General features: G+C 33.6%; 3 protein-coding genes and 1 long non-coding RNA gene across 6 annotated transcripts; 1 reads left to right on the top strand and 3 right to left on the bottom strand.

Annotated features, from left to right (window-relative positions):
• Positions 1-1,835: 1,835 nt before the first annotated feature.
• On the bottom strand, positions 1,836-5,002 carry ABCI14 (trigalactosyldiacylglycerol 1). Its single transcript, XM_085750121.1, has 4 exons — positions 4,819-5,002; positions 4,194-4,262; positions 3,075-3,145; positions 1,836-2,995 (listed from the first exon to the last, which is right to left on the bottom strand). Exons 3-4 carry the CDS (start codon positions 3,119-3,121, stop codon positions 1,975-1,977), a joined length of 1,068 nt encoding a protein of 355 aa, XP_085606247.1. The 5' UTR covers positions 3,122-3,145; positions 4,194-4,262; positions 4,819-5,002; the 3' UTR covers positions 1,836-1,974.
• A 3,887-nt stretch (positions 5,003-8,889) lies between these two features.
• LOC146934868 (uncharacterized) lies at positions 8,890-12,926 on the bottom strand. 3 transcript variants are annotated; one of them, XM_085750119.1, is made up of 8 exons: positions 12,797-12,926; positions 12,492-12,694; positions 11,272-11,390; positions 10,801-10,868; positions 10,456-10,569; positions 10,213-10,375; positions 9,193-9,345; positions 8,890-9,107 (listed from the first exon to the last, which is right to left on the bottom strand). In XM_085750119.1, exons 3-8 carry the CDS (start codon positions 11,344-11,346, stop codon positions 9,081-9,083), a joined length of 600 nt encoding a protein of 199 aa, XP_085606245.1. In that variant the 5' UTR covers positions 11,347-11,390; positions 12,492-12,694; positions 12,797-12,926; the 3' UTR covers positions 8,890-9,080. The 3 variants fall into 3 exon arrangements, with proteins under 3 accessions (XP_085606245.1, XP_085606246.1, XP_085606244.1); XM_085750120.1 differs by lacking the exon at positions 12,492-12,694 and adding an exon at positions 11,561-11,578; XM_085750118.1 differs by lacking the exon at positions 12,492-12,694.
• A 3,367-nt stretch (positions 12,927-16,293) lies between these two features.
• On the bottom strand, positions 16,294-18,644 carry LOC146934867 (uncharacterized). Its single transcript, XR_015033052.1, has 2 exons — positions 18,511-18,644; positions 16,294-16,548 (listed from the first exon to the last, which is right to left on the bottom strand). It is a non-coding gene; the product is annotated as an uncharacterized LOC146934867 (long non-coding RNA).
• A 1,481-nt stretch (positions 18,645-20,125) lies between these two features.
• LOC146934866 (alpha/beta-Hydrolases superfamily protein) lies at positions 20,126-23,149 on the top strand. Its single transcript, XM_085750117.1, has 3 exons — positions 20,126-20,494; positions 22,173-22,467; positions 22,572-23,149. The coding sequence occupies exons 1-3, from the start codon at positions 20,314-20,316 to the stop codon at positions 23,089-23,091; spliced, it is 996 nt and encodes a 331-aa protein (XP_085606243.1). The 5' UTR covers positions 20,126-20,313; the 3' UTR covers positions 23,092-23,149.
• Positions 23,150-24,518: the final 1,369 nt, after the last annotated feature.

Genomic DNA, 24,518 nt, shown 5'->3' with positions numbered 1-24,518 from the left:
AATTCAGAAAGAGAATATGCTTCTTTCTTTTATTACTCTCTCTCACTGCGACTTAACTAACCCTCCGTTCATTGCTTTTTCTTATCTATCTCTATATTTTCACCACTAACATATCAATAATCTTTCACCCAAAATTAACTTCATTTCTTTATAACTTTTAATGTAAATTAAAATTAAATTTAAATATTTATTATTAATTTTATGCTTTTGGAATTTAAAATTTAATTATATATGCCCATTTTTATTACCTTAAGAAATCTAATCATACAATTTTAAACTATACACTAATGATATTTTGAATTCAAAATATGCATTAAAATTTTGATTGTATTAAAATGGATAAGTAATACCTTTCTTATCCTCAGAAAAATTTATTGATAAAAAAAAAAGTATAGATTTTAAAATAAGAGACAAATTTATTGATAAAAAAAAAGTATAGATTTTAAAATAAGAGACAAGAGGGTAATGAAATTTAGATATCTTTTAGATGATGTGAAAGTAATTTAATCTTTATTATAGGTGTTAATAGCACCAACAATTCAGAACAATTATTATTTATTTTTTTACCAAAAAGATAGAGTATAAATTTAGTCAAAAAGAAGAAGTTAAAATATTTGAAACTAAAAATATGGATTAACATTTGTCTATGAATTTTTACGGTGTCATGATATTTTTGTAATATATATTAGCGTTTAGACAGATACCGACTGTCTACTCTTTTTATTACGGTAATCCGTATAAATTATGAATGCTAGTTTTTTTATGAAATTTTGATTAAAATTAATTTGATTTTCATTAAAATTATATGTATAGATAATGGATATGTTGTGTATTTTCATATTGTTACAAACTATACTTATATTTTTCAATGATACCAACAATATAACAAATATGATATAAATTTTTATCTCTTTGAATGACACCAACAAAATAACATTCTAATTGTCAAATTTATTTAAGTGAACTGCCTCAAAATGGTCTACTTTCTTTATACTTTATACATAATATAGATCATCTAAACTTTCCTTTTGATAATTTATGTTCTATCATTTTAGAATTTAATTTCTTTTACAAAAAATTTGTTAAAGGCAAACTTGTACAGAGAAGCATACGACCAAAATATTTAGTTATTTTTGAAATTCCTTTTATCTCGTGTGTTTTTTTACCAGCGACAGCAAATTCTCTCCAAAAAAACAAACTGTAAAGGCAAATTTGATTGAAAAACCATTTCAAAGACTTTTTTTTTAAGTAATTTTGAAAGATAGAAATGTGAACATTGGGTTCAAATGATTGCTTTTATTTTTTAATTAATAATGAAAACTGCTGAACAGTAATTTTTTTTTTTACAAGAAAAATTAAGATTAAGGGATGGTGATGCAATCTAAGACATGAAACATCTAGGATTAAAAAATTACTGAGAAATGAAATAAATTTACAATTATTTCTCTCTAAAGGCATAAAATGAGCTTGATGCTTGATAGCACAGGATGTACAACAAATTTACATCAACCAAAACAAATTAAAAATAATATATTTTCAATCGGTTTTCAAATTGGGGGGAAGTATGTTGAATTCGACTTTAAGCCATAGATACATAGATATAGATTTATGATAAACTAGTCTTCGTATTTTTAGGGATAAAATAGATTGTATACCACGATCTTGACACATTAATAATATTTTTTTCATTATTGATTTTTTCTTTATTTAGAATTAGATTGTTTAATTCACAAAATCCTAGTGATAATTATTATTTATAGCACATATATACTGGATGTCAATTCTTGTTTTTTATTCAATCCTAGTGATAATTATTATTTATAGCACATATATACTGGATGTCAATTCTTGTTTTTTATTCAAGTGATCTTTCTATGGAAAAAACAGGACTTGTACAAATGCAAAGTTTGAAATATTAAATTGCCAAACTCTTTTATACATATGACCAACATTTGCATACACAAAATCAGTTGCTTAAACGCAATTCTTTAGCTGATCCCCAGCTCCTTGGAAGAAACAACAAGAAAGAGCAAAATCAGCAATGAAGATGCCAACAAGAGAAATCACAACAGCTGAAGTTGTTGATTCTCCAACACCTTTAGCACCTCCCATTGTTGTAACTCCCCAAGCACAGCTCACAATAGATATGATAGCACCAAAAGCCCCCGACTTGATCATTGCACTAATAATGTCCCATGCTCTGAGAGATCGCTGGGCTGAATCCAATATAATGTTAATGCTAATTCCATAAACACCATCGGCGAGTAGGGCACTAGATGCCAACCCTAATGTAAAACACAATAGGGTCAAAAGAGGTAAGGCAATACAAGAAGCAATCACTCTTGGTGTCACCAGATAATCAACAGGGTCTGATCCAAGAACCCTTAATGTGTCAATTTGTTCAGAAACCTGCATAGTTCCTAGTTCTGCTGCAAAAGCACTTCCAATGCGGCCGGCGACAACTATTGCTGTAACCACAGGACTTAGTTCCCTAGAGAAAGCCAGAGCTAAAACACCGCCTACAGATCTATTCAATCCTAACCTAGTGAACTCCCTCACAAATTGTATCGTGAAGGCCATCCCAACAAAGGCAGATGTTAAAAGACATACTCCAACCGACTTTGGACCAACTCTTTCAAGTTGTTGAAGAGTATTCCTCCAATGAACCTTTCCCTTTAAAATCTTCATAATGACCTGCCCTGCTAGGATTAAAACTGACAATCCCCTCCATAGGTACCTTGGCGGTGACCAATTACTGAGAAACATGGGTGATATAACATTAGGAGCATGGTTTGTGTTCATTTCGTCATCCATGGTAGAAGCAGTTGGGTGACCATCATCTGTGTTAGGGAGCACAAACAATCTGTTTGGTTTAATTGAGATGGGAGAGTTATAAATATGAGGCCTCCTATTAAATTCACATTTCGAATCCAATTGAGAGAGATAAGGTGCACGGATTTTCACCAAACTACTCTTCCGATTTGTGCTTAAGTTTCTGCAATATGGTTACAGTCAATTAAATATTGCTAAAGAAAACCAACGTTATAAAACCGAGGTATTAAGGGAGAACAAACCTGCAAGAGAAGCAGAATATATGATGGCTATAAAATGCTGTTTGCATGGTCTGATCCTTGACTTACAGACTCTGTTTGAATTTAAGAGGCAGTCCAATTTAGTACATCAAAGAAATATACAAAGCATGATAGACTGAAAATATCAAATCTCTAAAATCCGTATGTCACAATTTCAAAATCTAGATAAACAAATAAGATAAGATTAAATGAACATATTATAAAAGTATAAAGGAAGTAGTAAGATTACCCTGTGGATCCCGTGTTTAGGTCTGTGGCTGTTTCATGGAATTTTTTTACCTCTGACATGCAGAGACATTAGACAATCTTCCTACATTCTTGAATATTTCATTTCTCTGTTTTGGGCAATAACTAAACTTCCCTCGTTGTAGTACTCTTCACTTGTAATTTTTCTTTTTCTATTGAAAAGGGAGAAAAGGAGGTAGGTAGTAAGACTAGCCTATGTTTTGGTTATACGTCTTGACCTCCTAATCGACTACATATTAAATCACGTTTGTGTCAGTCAGACGTGGTTTGACTACATATTTGTTACGTTAGCTTCCAATCTCATAATTGATTTCATACCCAAACTGATTTTCAAAAAAGGAAAAGCTTTTCACTATAACTGTATGAATAGATGTGACTGGTGTAACAAGTTACCCAAAGGGCACCACAATGAGAGGCGACCAAAACATAGGCTAAAAGCTTGATTATGTAACAAATTACCCAAAGGGCACCACAAGGACAGACTTGATTATGCTTAAGAAATAATGATTACTAATTGTTTAAATTATTTAATAACCTAAAGACAGTTACCTTAGAAGCTAATTGTGTAAATTATGTAATAGCCTTAACAATGTTGATTTTACAGCTCAAAGGGTTAAGCAATAACTAATCAGTAATCACAAAAGTAAACCATTAATTAGTTAATAGGAAAAAAAATGCAGTCTACGTCATCTACCTTAATATCTAAATAGCTATTACAGCATTTCAAAGCCAAATAACACAAACACAATTAAAACAAAACCCCTATCGATCAAAAGACACAAACACAAACAGAATTCAAAACAAACAAATAAGTTTTTAATTTAGAATGCAAAACTTTCTCTGTTTTCTACCAACCTGTGTGGGAAGTTGAATCTTTGATCTTGTGACAACACGATTGTTTCCTTCCCCACCTTCCTCCAAAAGCTATAAAAAGAACAAATAAATGATTCAACAGGTTAGTTCGATAAGAGACTGGGTTGAGAAAATGTTATATAAAAGAGTCGATTCAAGGAAAAAACGCAGTAGAACACCAGCCAAATGTATCCACGGTGACTTGCAAGATTCAAGTGTAAATTTCAAGTGATGTTGAAATTAACAAGTGTCTAAGTTGAAGGGTGTGTCGATGTTGAATTGAAGCTATACAATTTTCATCTTTGTTCAAAACTTTTCTTTTGAAAAATGCATCAATTTTCAAGTAATAACACTTAATCGCAGAAATAAAGAAGTCACATTAACTCCAAAATCCGTCGAATGCAAGCATAAAACTACACACGCGATTACCAAGTGCAAAATCTATCAATTACCAAGTTTCCCCCAATTTTTAATTTCTAGGGTTCAAGCTTCCCCAAATTTTAAGCAAGAAACATGTTCCCCTAATTTCCAATTTTGAAGCAAGAAACATAGAATAATCATTAAGTAACATTGAATTGAATTGAATTGAATTGAATAAAATAATAAATCTTTAAGCAAACAAACAAACCTGAAGGGAATCAAGGGATGATGGAACTAGAAGAACTAAGGGATGCGAATGAGAGAGTGAGAAGGGAGAGGCTCCGGTGAGACTGAGAGGCGCCGGCGACACTGAGACTGAGAGAGGTCACCGGTGACGGATGAATCGGTGAAGAAGCAGTTAAAGAGAGAGTGACAGAGAGAACGGAACATACAAGGAGGGAGGAGGTATTTTACTAGTTTCATATATAAAAATTATTTATTTATAAACATAAATAAACTTTTTTTTTTTTAAGAAAACATAAATAAACTTTTGATCTCTTAATTTAATTTCACCAAGGGCGTTTACAGAGCGGATTTAACTCGCGGAATTTCACAAGCCAACGTTTTCAGTTTGTATAGAACATGGACATTGATTTTATTATTTTAAACAATTTTTAAAAATAAGGGAAATGTTAACTTGTGCCCTCAAGGCACAAGTTAATGATTCAAATATAGAAAAAACTTATTGGAATGTGTGCATTGCATTTAATATTTAACTTTTTAATCATTTAAATGCACAAAATTTTATAAGAAATTTCTTCATTTAGGTTTCTTAACATGTGCCCTAAGGGCACAAATTAACACTACCCTAAAAATAAAGTGGAATTGGCAAAACAACTTTTGTGATATAATTCCAGGATTAGTGGAATACAAGTGGTGGTGGTGTGTTAATTAGCCAATGAGATATATTCGAAAATGTTTTGGGATAATATCTTTCGCTATACATAGTATTTATTTTTTTTTTTGATTTTTGAATCGGCAAATATTATTAAACGTCATCCCCGCAAGACGCAGTAAATGAACGAAAGAAAATACAAAAGGTGCCGCATATAGACGGTACACCAAAACCTCCAAAGAACCCCCCCTGAAAATTGACCCACCAAAGCACAACAACACCTATAAGTGACTCCTAAAAAAACACAAGCACTGTAAACATGGTATAGACCACCGCCCATCGTCACTACTCACCCCCAAAGAACACCCTAAAAAACCTTCAAAACCCAACTCCCAAACAAAGCCACATTCGAAAAGCACTAGACCCAAGGGTATGTAGCTACCACAACCTCGCGACCACTGGTCCACCAAAAGAGCATAAACCAAAAGCCTAAAAAACCTAATTAATTCCAAATTAGCAGGGCACCCCTCGCTCCCGGTACACCAGAGGAAACCAAAACAAGTCAAACAGAGATTGCAACTGGACCCCGACTCCCGATCTCGAATCCAAATGAACCGGCCCACCGAAAACCAGCTAACAATATGTAAGACCAACGCATGGCCTGCGAAGTTTAAGCAGCAAACATATCAAAAGGAAAAGACTCAACACAATGGGACACACACCCTCTAACCTCCGCAATCACCTAAACCACCCAAAAAGCACAACCAGAGCTAGTGACGACGAACAAGGACCCGTGTAACAGTGTTTGCATCCAAATGAAATCACCCCAACAAACACCCACCTCCTCAAATAACCATCACCTCCACCACTCTTCACCACCACAACAGTTCACCTTAAAAAAAACCCCACCGCCACTGAATCACCACTGCGCATCACCTCCACGATCACTATATCACTACGCCGCACAACATCCTCACCATGAAACAAGCACCCACACAAACAGAGATCTAGATGAAGATGGAATCCAACAACACAACACGGGCAGCGACGCCGGTTTGAAGTGGACCCACAACCTAGACCATAATAAGGCGGTTGTCTGTGACAAGGAGAAAGCATCGACGCCGTAGCAAAAGAGACCAACGGTGGGTCTGAACAGCGCTTTCCGGACCCAAAACCCTCCTCACACCACATCACCACCACCACACAACGAAAACAGCCTCCCCCAAGGTCGTAACACACCACACACATCCGTCACCAACAGACCTCACTCCAACCGAGCCACCAAACAAAAGCAGTCGGCCCACCATCCTCCGACAGAAACCGGATCGCACATCACCACCACCTTATCACCATCCGACATACCGCATCACCACCACCACTCCACCACACCACTCACGCATCCCTACCACCACCAAAACACGCAAACGACCAAAACACCCAGCACCAACAGCAACCCAACACTCCTTCCTCGGCTGCGCCAACTGAACCGGATCTGGAAAACGAGCTCAGAAAACGGATCAGAAACCAGTTCAAACAAAGTTGTACAAGGTCACAACCTCCGTCCACTAGCTGACCCCAAGATGCCAAAAACGTCGTCGGAAAGCAACAAAAACTGGTGGGTGAGACGAAACAGATCCAGTTACCGCTGCAAGAGATAATGGAAAAGGCACCTAGAACAGGACCCGAATCGAACAAGAAAAATTGGAAACTGATAGCCACCACGGACACAAACAAAGCCACCTAGAGGGGGAGAGCGGTAGTGCGGAGACGCAGTCTCGTCGCACCACCACGGCCCTAGATCTACATCTTATTCGCCGGATTTGGAAATAGGGGAGAAAGCGAAGCAAAGCTTGTAATATCTATTTTACAATTTCGCTATACATAGTATTATCCTTTTACTAATAATTTAGTCATTGGTTTGCACTAATCCATGCATATGAATTTTCAAGTTTGAAATCGTAGATTCATATATAAAAACATTTGTGAGTGATCATAAATTTAAAGAATAAAAGACTAAGAAAATTAAGATATTATGGATCTAAATTTGAAGATTGAAAGTTTAAAAATATATATAAATGAATCAAAAGGACAAGAATACAATAAAAAAGAAGAGATAAAATTAAAAAATAAAAAGACCGTAACACAAAATTTATGTGGAAATCCTCAACAAATAAGAGGGAAAAAAATGCATGCATGTCTTTTGAGAAGTTGTTTGGTTGAAAGTTTCTCTCTTCAACCTCAAAGAACTCGGTTCGAATCCCAGCACTAGAGAAGAGGAAAATAAAAATAACTAGATTAAAAGAGTTTATTTTATTTTAATACAAGAAGAATTTTCACTATGTAAAGAAAGAACATTAACATTCTCACAAATAGAAGATTACTTCTCTCACACTTAAAAATAAGAGGAATGTTATCTAAAGAAGCAAAAATTGACAATTTATTTGACTATTGTAACGGAATTCTACTATAATTTTAATGTATCGAGACTATATTTAATTCTTATGCTAAATATTCTAAACAAATTTAGTATGGACGTTACCGTAGTCTAGCGGCTAGAACTCACACACTTTTTAGATTTTATTTTTCTTATTAATTTTCGCTATCATCACTTTTTTTATAGGATCTTTACCATCAATTTTGACATGGTAGATTGTATGAATAAAAAAAATATATCATATACATGATTTTTATTTAATTATTATCTTATGTAAATTGCATTTTCTAATTCAAACGAAAAATATCGCTAAAATGCTCCTCTCTTATAATGAAATAGTGTTTTCGTGTCCATGTGTTCACCCTTTTTATTTCACTAATGCATATAAATTGCGAACAATAATTTTTATAAAATTTTAATTTCGATTTTAATCAAAATTATAGATATAGATATTTTACACTTTTATATTGTAACAAATTATACTTATTTTTCTTTAAGACATCAACATTATAACAAATATGATATAAATTCGAATCATTTTAAATAACAACAACAATATAACATTCTTAAATCTTTTTTTAAAAAAATCATTCTTATAAGCAAATGGTATAATTGAAAGTGAAAAAGTTAACCGTATTTCCTTTATAGGATACCCATATATAAAAAAAATAAAAATAGACTTTTAACTTTTCAAACGTTTTTAAATTATACTCCCTCCGGTCCTATATATAAGAAAATATTCTTTTTTTAGATACATTGAATAATTAATGTATCTCGTTTACAATGAAGACTAGATACATTGATTATTAAATGTATCTAAAAAAAGAATCTTTTGTTATATATAGGACCGGAGAAATTATAGTTTGTTTGTAGAAGTGGTAAACCACTTGAAACTCACATACAACTACAAGATTCTGAGTTTGAATTCGGATAAAGGCATCCAACTTAACAAAATCATCATCGTTAGTAGAGCCAGACTTTACATACCAGAAAGATATATTTTAAATAAATTCACTTTAAACCTTGAAACTTTTTCTTATAAATGAGAGAAACATCTACAAAAAAATTCTTTGACAATAACATCTACAAAAGTTCTATTATAATTAGAACTAGAGAAAGTATTAAATACAATAATTAATCCAACATCAAGTTTAAAATTAGTCTTTTCATCTACATTTTTTCCAAGTAAAGGACCAACAAGTCAACCAGTGAGCTCTTCCATTAAGCCCTGCAGGGAGAAAATAAAGTAGGTACGTGGCATCTTAGACTATTTTGGAATACAAGTTGTAAGTTATAAGCTACAAGATAATTACCCTTGAGATATATTTCTCAGCATCAGTTCGTTTCAGAAAATGCATTGAATGGCGGGCAAAATTGGGATTCTTATCATCACTAAGTACAATGCCTTCTCTTATGTCTTCAAGGACCCTTACTTGAATGTATGGATCTTTTGGTGGTACCATATCCTATCAAAAGCATATTTCGGGAATAACAATTCATTAGTTTATTGTTAACTTGCAACAACTTCATTCCGCAACAAGGAACTGTGAAATAATAGTGAGCTCGAAGCAGCGTGAAATATCATGGTCAGTACTATGTTTTGTTCAATAGTTAATTATGCCTTTGTGTGTTAAGCAAGTGATTACTGCACTATTGTAAGGAGTTGGGTGCTTATAAATTGACATGTCTCCTCAATGAATGAATTGCTTCTAGGAAATTGACATGTGCCCTCAGTAAAATTGGTCTTATAACTAAATATATAAATAGATAGTATATAGATGATGCAACACTGTTCCCTACCCTCAGATTTCTAACCAGTTATTCAATAACTGAAACCTAAAAGAAACACACGTCCAGGACCTCAAACAACCAAGTCTAGTAGTTTTAAAATGATAAGATACATGCTTCTCAATCTGCAAGACTGTTGTTAATGGATCTCTCTACTCATTGATGTGAATTAAACTGTCCAGTAACAACTGAAGTTGCACCAAAATAAAAATCTACATGATGGTGATGGACCCATTTGTATAACTAGAATCATAAAAGTTTCTGACAAAAATGCTTAACATTCCTAAGTTGAATCAACATCAATCAAATTAATCAACTACATAGAACACAAGGTTGAGATGCAACCACTTGGTTCCTTTAAAAATTATAAGCAGCCAAAGCTAAATTTACCAAGCAATGTTTGATTTGATTGCAGATTAAAGATCATGAAGACATAAATTGATACACGCATTTGTAACATAAGGCAATACCTTTCTCTTATTTGAAGGTACACATGTGCATGTGTGTGAGAGAGAAGGAAAGGAGATGAGGGAGGGAGAGGTTACCACAGTCAGATCAACAAACACTTTTGACATATAAGATTTTAATGCTGAAGAATGCTTTTTGAAATACTCTTCCTCTCTATGATCAAGCTTCTCTTCAATTTCTTTAGGAATCACAGGCCCTATCTTCCATAACAAGTTCCGTATCGTTTCTGCTCGATTATACCTGTATGGATATATGTTCAGAGTCAAAGAACAAAAACATAGGAACTACACAGGAAGGTGGCATTTGAAAGCGATACTTACACATAGGACGTTAGACAACGCTTATTTCGGACTATAGAAAATAGGTGGATGAGGGCTCCGTAGTGGTCAGCATTTCTAGCAGTTTGGACATCCAAACCTTCTTCCTGCATCTTCCTGTTTACAGAACACGAAACTCATGCCTAAATGGAAAAACATATAACAGTGGAAAGGGATTTCTGAGTAAAATATGCAAAACACTGCAATGCCTTTAATTTAACTTTGCAACCACACAGGAGCACATTCAACAAAACTCATGCCCATGTGAGATATCATACTCCAACAGAAAAAGAAAAAATAAGGGACACACCAGGAAAAAGAGAATAAGGACATTATCTTAACCATTACCTTATCAAGGACTGAAGGTCAAGGTGATGTTGGCTGCATTCTCCAACTACTTGCTCAAACAAGTCTTTCTACAAGATCATTGGAAAAAAGTATCAAGTAAAAGCAAGCACATATTCACAACAACATAAAGATTGGTTAATGAGTTTCTACGAGAGTATGGGAAAAAGGTCCGCGGTAGATAAATATCAAAAGTGACACAAGATAACACGTAGCAATATCATAAATAATTAACGATACCAAGATACCAATGGTATAGTGTGGGAACATCTTAAATTGGTTTTACACAAAAGTACCAAGTTTTCATAAAAAATAAAAATAAAAAATAAAAATCACCAGAAATTAAATGTAAACATAAGGTTTACAATTAAATCAATCATGCAAATCATTTTCCTCAACACAAGCAAGTTCTAACATAAACCAACAATCAAAATATAATGAGTGTCTAACTGAAAAATGAAGATCTGGACTTACATTGAATGGTGTGAGCTGACCCTTTTCTCCACTTGCAAATTCTTTCACAAGTTGGCAAGCTTTTCTCCCAAACATGCTGAGTATCTTAATTGGACTATACACTCAATTACAAATTTTCCCTAAGATTACGAAGATGAGATGAGAACTACACAGCAGATAGCGCTAAAAACTAGTAAACAGAAAAATGGATAAGCGAGCCGTAATTGCAAAAAATGAGGCCAAATGCAAGAAAGGCCTATAAACTAACAAAGGGAGGTTTCAAATTGGCAGGCTATAAAAAGAATCCTACCCCATCTTCCTCCAAAAGCTATAAAAAGAACAAATAAATAATACAACACGTTAGTTCGATAAGAGACTGGGTTGAGAAAATGTTATATAAAATAATATGCAATGCCACATTTTGCCACACTAATATTCACATGAAACTGTACCGAAACCTATTTTTACAAAAACAAAAGGTAACAATATAGAGTTACTCATCAACTAATGGCATCACATTATAGAGTATCCTACCAGCCCCATCATAAGGAGCTATGACAATTCATTCAGAACTGAAAACTATAGGTAACAGAAGCAAGCAATCATGGATACAAAATAGTATGGTGTGGCCATTTTGTGGCTAGAAAAGGCATTATCCCATTCAAGCACAGAGCCGGACAAACAGATTGCACTGCCAATTAAGGAAAAAAGGGTAGTAGAATACTTGCAATCGTGTCATAACCATTTACATCTCTTGTAAGATTTGTGTTACTGTCATTATATTTGTTAAGCAATTCTGTTGAATAATAAAAACAAAGAAAAAACAGGTTGCCAGAATTCAAAGAAACACTTGAATCAAAAAGAATGGGAAAGAGTCGATTCAAGGCAAAAACGCCGTAGAACACCAGCCAAATGTATCCACGGTGACTTGCAAGATTCAAGTGTAAATTTCAAGTGATGTTGAAATTAACAAGTGTCTAAGTTGAAGGGTGTGTCAATGTTGAATTGAAGCTATACAATTTTCATCTTTGTTCAAAACTTTTCTTTTGAAAAAATGCATCAATTTTCTTATGTTTGACCATTGTATCACTCTACAAAATGCACAATTCACACATCAACTACTAATAAAGCAATGAACTTTAAACCCATCAAATTAAAGTAGGAAAATTCACACATCAATTGTAATTTTTAACTCTAGCAAGAATTACTGATAACATCATCAATTACTAGTAATAACCAACCAGTAATAACACTTAATCGCAGAAATGAAGAAGCCACATTAACTCCAAAATCCGTCGAATGCAAGCAAAACCGAACCAACAGTAGAAGCATAAAACTACACACGCGATTACCAAGTGCAAAATCTATCAATTACCAAGTTTCCCCCAATTTTTAATTTCTAGGGTTCAAGCTTCCCCAAATTTTAAGCAAGCAACATGTTCCCCTAATTTCCAATTTTGAAGCAAGCAACATAGAATAATCATTAAGTAACACTGAATTGAATTGAATTGAATCGAATAATAAATCTTTAAGCAAACAAACAAACCTGAAGGGAATCAAGGGATGATGGAACTAGAAGAACTAAGGGACGCGAACGAATGAGAGAGGCTCCGGTGATGGATGAATCGGTGAAGAAGCAGGTAAAGAGCGAGCAACAACATAAGTGAACCAACATCGAGGAGGAGGTATTTTGGTAGTTTCCTATATAAAAAAAAATTATTTATTTATTTTTAAATATAATTAATTACATCAGTGATAGTTGTTTTAATTTCAGATAATAACTAGACTTTGACCCGTGCGATGCACGGGTATTTTTTTGTTTGTTTCAAATTTTTTGACAATATAAACATCAAATTGGATAAATGTATTTTGTATTAGATTTCAATAAATACTACAATTATATTATTGAATAATTCAAATTAAAATCATTTTCAATATCACAAATCAAGTTACATTCAGTCTAAAAAGAGTAGATAAGTAACTATTAAACATTCGAAAATACGATTTGGAATTGAAAGTGTCAATAGTAACCATTACAATTTAAAGCATGAGTGTGTTATTACTTAAAGCCTTAAGTGTCTTATTATTTAAAGCATTGACAACCAAGGAAATTGACACAATCACAATAGGATTTCAAGCATCAACTTTCACCAAACCTGACACAATCACAATCCACAAAATCAAAATGAATAAAATAGCATTTATATCAAAATTAGTTTAGGGATCATACCATTAATAAGTTAGTATGGACGAAATCTGCATCACAGTCACAATTTTTAGGATAAATCGAAGGAAAAAGGGAAGAAATGGATGGAAACCGATGCCTTCTGGGTTGAGATCAAAGGAATAAGGGTTCAGAAACGTTCAATGTTCAATTCCGTAAAGAAAGAAAAATGGATTAATTAGTTTTTTAATGAGGGTGTTTGGTATTGGATATGAGGCAGTGGAATCAAAATTATATCACAAAAACAATTATTGGCTTAGTGGTTGGAGTGCTTACAGGGAACCATAATGTTGTGGGTTCGAATCCTTGCAAAGAGTTTTTTCATAAAGATTTTTTAAACCCTCAAAAAAGGCAGGATTAGGTTAAACAGTGGCGGGATTAGGGTTAATCAGCACTGTTTAACATTTATATATATTAATATTAATATTAATATATTAAGATTTGGTTATTTATTTATTTTTTACAATTTTGCCCTTTTAATCAATTGGCATATAAATTTTTAAATTTTAAGATTCATATGCAAATGTATGTCAAATACCATAACTTTAAGGATTAAAAAACTAAGGGATGTGAATGAGAGAGTGAGAAGGGAGAGGCTCCGGTGAGACTGAGAGGCGCCGGCGACACTGAGACTGAGAGAGGTCACCGGTGACGGATGAATCGGTGAAGAAGCAGTTAAAGAGAGAGTGACAGAGAGAACAGAACATACAAGGAGGGAGGGGGTATTTTAGTAGTTTCATATATAAAAATTATTTATTTATATACATAAATAAACTTTTTTTTTTAAGAAAACATAAATAAACTTTTGATCTCTTAATTTAATTTCACTAAGGACGTTTACAGAGCGGATTTAACTCGCGGAATTTCACAAACCAACGTTTTCAGTTTGTATAGAACATGGACATTGATTTTATTATTTTAAACAGTTATTAAAAATAAAGTGGAATTGGCAAAACAACTTTTGTGATATAATTCCAGGATTAGTGGAATACAAGTGGTGGTGGTGTGTTAATTAGCCAATGAGATATATTCGAAAATGTTTTGGGATAATATCTTTCGCTATACATAGTATTATCCTTTTACTAATAATTTAGTCATTTGGTTTGCACTAATCCATGCATATGAGTTTTCAAGTTTGAAATCGTAGATTCATATATAAAAACATTTGTGAGTGATCATAAATTTAAAGAATAAAAGACTATAAGAAAATTAAGATATTATGGATCTAAATTTGAAGATTGAAAGTTTAAAAATATATATAAATGAATCAAAAGGACAAGAATACAATAAAAAAGAAGAGATAAAAATAAAAAATAAAAAGAACGTAACACAAAATTTATGTGGAAATCCTCAACAAATAAGAGGGAAAAAAAATGCATGCATGTCTTTTGAGAAGTTGTTTGGTTGAAAGTTTCTCTCTTCAACCTCAAAGAACTCGGTTCGAGTCCCAGCGCTAGAGAAGAGAAAAATAAAAATAACTAGATTAAAAGAGTTTATTTTATTTTAATATAAGAAGAATTTTCACTATGTAAAGAAAGAACATTAACATTCTCACAAATAGAAGATTACTTCTCTCACACTTAAAAATGAGATGAATGTTATCTAAAGAAGCAAAAATTGAGAATTTATTTGACTAATGTTTATGGGTTTAAGGACTCCTCCACAAGAGATTTTGCGTATGGGGTAGCTTGCAATAGTTTCAAGTACGTATCCATACCCTAGCTATCTTCAACATACTGGTGAATCCAACAATCTTGCACGAAGACAATGCTGCATGTGTTACTCAAATGAAGGAAGGTTACATCAAAAGTGATAGAACCAAACATATCCCTCCTAAGTTATTCTCATTCACACAAGAACTTGAAAGAAACAAATAAGTGGATATTCAATATATCCGTTCGAGTGATAATACATTTTTTAATACATTTTTTTTAATTAAAAGTGTGTCGAATATAAAATACTTTATTTTTTAATACATTTTTTTTGAGGGATTTATTTTTTAATACATATCTCTAATACGAGTTGACTAAGTTATTGCGGATGCAAAAATAGCTAAAAGAATTAGCACAAAATAGAAAACAGTCAAAAGAATAATGTTTTTATGGAATTATGATTTTACAATAATTCAATTAGATACCAAAAAATAGCGAATAGTTAACAAACTAACTTATAGTGGATGAACGTGTAGTGGACAACTTATATCGATTAAGTTAGTTGATGAATTTGTAGTATTTGATAAAATTAGGGGTTAAATTAATTTTAAAATATGAAATGACATAAAAATAATATATTTAAATAATATTTAATTCTAGCCGCACCTCACCTCACCAAACCTAGCCGCCGCACCAATCTATCACCGCTTTCCACTCTTTTCTCTCATGTAGCTATTATAGATGGTGGTGCGATGAGCGGCTGCTGCCCTCCGCACCACCCCTCTCCCTTATCTCTCGGCAATTTTATGTCGATGGTTTTGGGGAGGTTGTTCTTGTTCGCCGACGTCCTCCACATCGCTGGTGGTTTGGGCTGTCTGTTTTCAACAGCCATCGCTGCTGGTTTGGGTCGTCTGGTTTCAATAATCAAGGTGAGATCTACCATTCTTTCCTGCGGCCACCTCTGCTCCAACACGATCAACCCTCCTCCGGCTTTCTTTGATTCGCCGTCTGCAAGGGTTGTGGTGGGTGTCGATGGTGGTTTCTGTTTGGACGGTTGTTGCATATCTGGTTTCTCTGCAGGTTCGCTTGCTTCACGTTTCAGTTTTGCAAGGATTGGCATGATTTGGTTGTTGCCGTTTTCAAAATCATAAATGGAATAAATAATAATTTATCCTTCAAAATCCAACAATGTAATATCTAAAACTTCGCAGCGGAAATTATTTCAACATCTTAAATGATCTTTGGCACAAGGGCCTCAACATAAAATCTCAAAGCAACTTAGTTCGATAATAATTCATGAAAACTTCTTAAGTAATACGTAAGGAACAGAAAGCAATAACAAATTCCCATCATGTTACGTATCAGAGCATCTAAGACACACTTGTGAGGAGTCCACTCACGACCGCAACTAATCTTGGTTACCTGCAAGTTACTCATACGAAGAGCAACATTTTCAAGCAGAAGGGGTGAGATTTCTCAACCAATAATATTAAGCTCATAAATCATAAATTACATTTAACAATATAAACATCTTATAATTTAACAATTATAATCAAATACATAGACATCATCATTTCATCTTAGCAATATATCATCATATAGCAGTCACAATCATCGTCACATATCATCATACTAAAAGACATCACAAGGTAATTCGTTAAAACATCACAACTTAACAAATTGACTTGACAATGCATCTAGACTCGACTATGCAACTCTTAACATCTTAAACCATCTCGAATCATCATGAAATGCAAATGCATGTGGTACCATTCTAGGGCATAAGCCCTCATCGTCGTTGAGCATAAATATACTCCTAGGGCATAAGCCCTCATCGTCGTTGAGCAAAAGCTCCAGGGCATAAGCCCTCATCGTCGTTGAGCAAAAGTTCCTAGGGCATAAGCCTTCATCGTCGTTGAGCAAAAGCTCCAGGGCATAAGCCCTCATCGTCGTTGAGCAAAAGCTCCAGGGCATAAGCCCTCATCGTCGTTGAGCAAAAGCTCTAGGGTATGAGCCCTCATCTTTAAATGAGTATGCATGGACTCAACATCTTACGTCTTAGAAACTTCATGAACATCTTACAACTCTTTGACTTAGACCGACATTTACATCTTAAATAAGATCAACGGCAACATATGCAGCACTTATAAAGTCATTTCATATCAGCATCACAACATAACAATATCAAATGATAATAATAGCATCTTAAGCATCACATCAACATAAGCATCATAAATAACACATATAGTGCATCAATAACAATCACACATCACTAATATTCTTAGTCATCTTATAACAACTTCGCAGATCATCATTAATATTATATTCAAACATCAACAATTCATCATATAACATCGTACTCAAACATAAACAATTCATCATATATCATCGTATTCAAGTATCAACAATTCATCATGCATCTTTGTAAGAACATAAATAATCATGCACAACATATTTTCATGTCAAACCAAGGCTACTGGAAAGATATCACAATTATCAACAACTTTAATATTTACAACAAAGATCAATTCAAAACAGAAACATATGAACAAAACGCAAAAACATGAAACAGAGAATGCTGTCACTGTGCAATTTCGCTAAGACCTCCTTGTAGTATTTTCATCATAACTCAAAGACCAAACATCATTTTCATGTCAAACTAAAGCCACTGGAAAGCTAACAAAATTATCTAAAACTTTCATGTTTACGCCTAAGACCAATTCTGTACCGATCAATACCAGTTTTCATTTTAAATTCGGAAAAGTTGTGCTCAAAGTCCATAAAAATTCACTGTGACCTTCGTGCAGTAATTTGACCATAACTCAAGTTATATAAATCCTTTTGAAGTCAAACCAACGGCATTAGAAAGCTAACATCCATACCTACAACTTTCGTGTTTACGCCTAAAGCCAATTCAAAACTAAAATGTGTGAAAAAGATGCAAAAACATGAAACACAGAATGCTGTCAGAGATAGCTCTCGGGAAAACTCCATTTTTCATCCCAAAATCCCAATTTTGAATCCCCTAAGCCCAAATTTGGTCCCAAAGTTTGTTTAAACGTTTCTAAACATGAAAAGACACCCAAATCCAAATAAAACTTGAACTAAAGCACCCTTTCAACAAAAATCACCATTTGACCCATTTTTCATGAAAACCTTCAAGAACAACATAAATTCACTTCAAGCTCTATGATTATGATTACCCATGAATTATCTAAGGTCTGTATACAATTTCTACATCAATCTAACAACTTCTCATCATCTAATCATCAATTCTCTCTCAGAACCCTAATTCGCAAATTCTCACAAACTAATCCTAGAACATGTTAATTGCAAATTCAGAATTACAGACTTAATATTACCGAATGATAGTCTCACCCTTACCTTAGAATTATCGATTGGCAGCCCTTCTCTTGGTTCTTCTCTCCTCTTGTTCTCTTCTCTCTAAACCTTGTTTTCTCCAAATCCTTGTTTTTGCATATGTTAGTCTTTCAACCTAATATCTCCTCTATTTATAATACTAACTTCTCTTCTTAAATCTAATTAGGCCCAATAACTCTCATCTTTCTATTTCAACCCCCAAATCTACTTATTCTAATAATTATATTTCTCTACTAAATATAGTCTCCCACTAAATATATAATACCCCAAATAACAAATATATTTATACACCAGATAACATATATATTTCTACACAAAATAACAAATATATTTCTACACCAAATAACATATATATTTCCACACAAAATAACAAATATATTTCTACACCAAATAACATATATATTTCCACACAAAATAACGAATATATTATACTAGTAAATACCAACATATAACTTAACAAAATATCACTCATCAAAATAACTCGACTAAATTATAAAAGACATCTAATCTCAATAAAATAGTAAATAATAAAAGTAGGGCGTTACAACCATAAATTATGGATGTGCGATATTCGTTACCGTGTTGGTGGTCGAGTTCATATGCCATCCTAAATGTGCCTTGGCTGGGTTTGTATGATCGCTTGATGTGGGCCAGAAATGGCTAATTAAGATGAGTTGGTGCGCGTGAATTCGTTAATTACCGTGTTGGCGGTCGAATTCGCCCCATTTTCAAGCATTTGTCCATGGTACTGTAGGGACTCGAAAGAGTTGTCAATGCTTGTTGTCTTTGTTGCAGGGAGTTGATGGTACGTGATCTGATTTCGTGTTGACGGTCGGTTCATTCGCCAAAATTTAGACCTGAGCTTAATTGTTACAAATGTTTAAGGTTGAATCCACTTTTGGGATTTTTATCTTTTAGTTTTTGGTTTTGCCCGTTAGGGTTGTTGACTGGGTCAGGTTTTATGTAATTTTTTTCTTTTTTTAATAATATATATGAGCAATTGGCAAGAGATTAGAATAGGGTAGCAATTTAGTTGGACACTATTCTTTTTGATGTCATTTTGCTCTTGACTTATAAAAAAAAAATTTAATTTTTTTCAATTAAAATTACAAGAGTAAAATTGAGATGAATAATGATAAACTATAAACTTTAATTTATAAACTACTTGAATTAATTTATCAAAACTGTTATAAACTAATAAATATAGAAAAATGATATTTGCAAAACCATTTTGTGTCTACTTTTGAACAACTTTATCTTTTATACTCACATTATGCTCTCACTCTCTCTTTTCTTTTTTCTACTATATTGTTTTTTATCAATAAAAAAAGAAAAAAAAGGTTATCACAAAAGATGTCACCAAATGATTGTACAAATATCATTACTCTAAAAATAAGTTATAAACTCGTGAAAATATGACAGTTATATTTTTTGATAGAAAAATGATATTTGTACAACTATTTTGTGACAACTTTATCTTTCATACTCACTGTATATTTTTACTTTATTTTTATATTGTTTTGGTTTCGGTGTCAATATTATTTTTGTTTATAAATTCATAATTATCCCAAAAAGTTGTCCAATCTCTTTTGATATCATATGAGCTTATAAACATAATAAGCTATAAACTATAATAAACTATAAAAACTCAAAAACATGTCTTACAAAAAATCCTACAAGTAGACCCTTAACATGTTTGTTTGAAGAGGTTTGGCTGTTTGTGATGAGTTGAGGATTGGTTAACATAGATTTAATGAAAACCACACAAAAAAAGAGCAAGATATTTATAGATATTAATTATGATTAATGAGTGAGGTAGCACTAGCACTAGCACTAGGAAGCAGTAAAGTGAAGATGGGGCTAGCAACAGCAAGAGCAACTGTAAGCATTTGTGGTGCTGCTGCTGCTGCATCACCATCAAGCATTGCAAAGCCTCTCTATCCTCCTACTCACTGCCATTTCCTTCCAACCTCTCTTTTCTCCTCCTGTATGTTCTCTTTCTTTCTTCATATATTCACTTTACCCTCCTTTCATCATCTATTCACATTCATTTCGTATACAACTAAAAAAATCATTTGGATTTAGTATTTTATTTCATGATGAGTGAAAAACACACAACAGAGTAGGAAAAGAAAGACAAATGATATATTTTCAACAAAAATGGCCATTGGTTAAGTAAATAAAAGTATCCAGTATATATACTTTACAGAGAAAATGATTAATTATATTGGAAACATAACAATTTTTAACACATTTTTTTCGAGATTTGAAGCTTTTCAAAGAGTGTATCCAATGCTCCTTGACCCGTGTCTGTATATGACACTTGTCAAGACCCCATTATTAGAGGTTTTTAGAATGCCAACATAAAACAGCCTAAAGTGTATCACAAAATCACTTCAAAATTTGTTCTTACTTCTTAGTTTGAGTTGGAATGATACCTAAATTCTACTTTTCTTTTGTACTAATAATATGACATCCTTCAACGTGTTGAGTGAATCGGCTGGTGTAGCTTCTGAAATTCTGGTTTAGCATATATGACATCGTGGACCAACACAAACATCGGACTAGTGATTAGTGAACATGAGTTGACATTCTGTGTTTTCTGAGGATCCTGTTGCCTTGAGAAGGCGTTAGTCAGATACCATGTTTTTACTTACTAGGGCTGAATATTGTGCTAGAATCATAGTGAAGCAATTTGGTTAGATAATAGTATACACACTCTCGGATTTTAAACATCTATCTAAACATCAATTCTTTAAATCCCTGGTGATCAGTTTTGAGTTTTGACTCTGAATTTCTTTCACGGAAAATAGTGTCTCCAATTCCCTCTGCCTAGGTAGAGGTTATTTACATGCAAAAGCCATAGCTAATCTTGTACTGCTTCATAACGAAATAGGCTATAGTATAGCATGTGCTGCTAGGGTCACTGGTCAGCATTAGCAATGCTCCATTGGAATTGGCAAGTGCTAGCACAAGAATGTTGGACACGACCTTTTTTAGTCATCAAATGTAAAATCAGCAATGACTTTGGACACATGTTTATTTTAAGTTGTAACAAGTCAAACTTAGAAATGTTCTAAGCTGTTTGACACAAGTAGGCGTAGGCCAAGCCAAGAATATTGCTATTATCTTCTAAGGGTCTGTATGAACTCCTTGGCCATGAAGAACAATCCTCCAATATGGAATGGGAGATATCAACCATGATTTGTCTGGCGGAGAAGGCCTCTAAAATCATCAGCAGGAAACCTATAGAAAGCTGCAAACAGAATTTAGTCATCCAAGAAAGTTGACATTATGATTGTTAAGTATCTAGGAAAAAATGAAATGATAATTTTCATCTATTTTCTTTATTTTCATGTCTGCACTCTGTAGTCCCGAACACTTGCATATAACACACTGCGTCTTACTTGGTAACATTGCTTTCATTTCTATGTGACATATATTGGTACCCTAGATGTTTAAATCGATTGATTAGACACAACACTGTTCATTGTTTTATTCAAATTCATATAATCTTATCACAAAAGAAAAAACCCCAATGGCTAAACTGATCTTTGTACTATGGAGACATGCAGTTAACTGAAGTTTCTTAGTTACATCGTATACCTAATAGCTAATTATTTATATTATGCACTATGTTTACCTTGTTGAATGCAATTCTTCAGTTTGTTTTCAGAAAAAAAGCAAATTGATTCTTCAAAAATCAGTTCAAGATACCGCAGGCTCAAAAGTATCATGTAGTTTACTGAATGTGGAAAGTGTGATAGATGATGATGCATGTGAATTAGTCAGTGGAGAGGAGCTTTATTTAGAGGATGGCGATGATAATGTTCATGCTTATCTTTTCAAGGCAGTAAAAAATAACAATGGAATTGGCCTATTGCTTCTTTCTGATGTTTATGGGTTTGAGGACTCCTCCACAAGAGATTTTGCATATCGGGTAGCTTGCAATGGTTTCAAGTACGTCTCCATACCCAGCTATCTTCAACATACTGGTTTCAAAGTGTATGTTATGTTATCCTCTCTTTTGCATATTTATTTACTTCTTCTACACAAATTTGCAGCGTTCTACTTCCAGACTTATTTAGCGGAAATCCATGGACAAAGGACCAGCCAAACACTCAGTTTGAACAATGGATTGCTGGACATAACCCTGAGAGGATTGCAAAAGACATTACCGCGTGGACAGAATGGCTGGCAGATGAATTGATGACTGAAGGAGTTTCCAGAAAACTTGGCATAATTGGTTTTTGCTTTGGAGGAGGCAAAGTGTTAGAGGTGCTAGCCCAAGACCAAGATGCTTGCTTTGGCACTGGAATCTCCTTTTATGGTACAAGGATAGATTCGCTTGTTGCTTCTGATGTAAAAGTTCCCGTCTTGTTTATTTTAGGGGACAATGACCCACTTTGCGCTGTAAGTGAAATAAAAAATATTCAGACTACAATTGATAGTGGTTCCGAAGTAGTGATATTCCCAGGTAGAGGTCATGGATTTGCCCACCGACCTGGATCTGTGGAAGAAGACAAGGACGCTGAACAAGCCTATGTAATTATGAGAGACTGGATACATGAACATTTGGTGTAAAAATGAAATGCTTTCAGACTATATAAATAACGGTGTCATGTCACCACTTTCATCTTAACATGCATATGATTTTTGTGTTTGTAGACTACCTGTCAGCTTTCCTATACACTTTTTTTTGAACATTTTGGATCCGATTTTTGAAGTCAATGAATTTCTTATGGGTTAGCAACCTAAATACTAAATCCCCCGACTTAGTAGTTGAATTAGGGACATATAACTGGTGTATTAGGCTATAGATGAGGTTGAGTATAGAGCACAACATAGTAGTGAATTTTAAACCCAAAATTCCTGTGAAGTTGATAAAAATGTATCTTAATAACTAACTGTAAAGCTACAAATTGCAGTAGCTTCTAGCCTAAATTTTCCTCCTAAATTGCTCAGGGCATTTTTTCATTTTTCTCCAAAATCTGTAACCAACAATGAAACCACAAAACTAACCAATAAGAGATAGTTATTTTATTATATGTCTGATTGCTTCCTACTCCTACGTGCTTTACTCTCATCCATTAAATGCGTGTGTATTCCTACATGATTGTTCCCAGTTCAGCCATGACTATAAACATTAAGCAATGGATCTACTGAGCCACACAAACGTGCTGCATTCATTTCTTTCTTTGTATGATTACACTTACACACCTTCAAAACTCCAGTTTCATTAAATTTGAAGACGACATGTATTCTCAAGGCAACAATCATGCACGACATGTATACTGGTCGATGGTAATATCATGTGAGAGTGTGATATATTTCAGATCAGCTTTTGAAACAAATGTATCTTTTGAATTCTTAGTGCTCAAGCTGTTTCAGATCCATTTCCAATTCTTAGACACTCTTTCCTCTCCTAAAAATAATGCTACTGATATTTTTATTCATACTATATATGTTTTTTACAAGATTGTGTCATTGGAGGTATAATGCAGATTGAAGTTTTATTTTTCTGGTCGTGATGCAATTTGAAATTAAAAGAAAGAACAATTGTTACAGGAGTCCATCATGGGATAACTTTATTTTATAGTTTCATTTTCCTAATTGAAGGGTTAGTAACACCTTCTTAATGTGCTCTATCAGCATGTTTTTACCTTTAGTTTGTTACTTGTTTAAGAATTAAAACATATTGCCGATGTGATGGAGTTACCTTTAGAATATTTGATTTTAGGTGTCCAATGGATATGGACACTGTGTCATAGCTTATGGGGGCACATTAGATAAACTTGAAACACTTGTGAATATTGGAACATTAGTAGCCAGTGTATGACGATCTCTTGCTCATTATTGTCACCAGGTGCTTTTAGCATTCATAAAGAGCATTAAACAAGATGAGTTTTTATGACAACGCGGTTCCTTTCTAGTCATTATTTCTCCAAACCAACTGAGCGATGCTCACGAGGACAAAATAGTTTAATTCTCTTCCTTCCAGTAAAGAGAGA

Source organism: Medicago sativa, chromosome 3 (genome assembly GCF_051527215.1).
Source record: "Medicago sativa cultivar Bolivia chromosome 3, Bolivia_mono, whole genome shotgun sequence".
Lineage (NCBI taxonomy): Eukaryota > Viridiplantae > Streptophyta > Magnoliopsida > Fabales > Fabaceae > Medicago > Medicago sativa.
The sequence above is the reverse complement of the archived record's forward strand: the minus strand, read 5'-3'. Positions and strand labels throughout refer to the sequence as shown.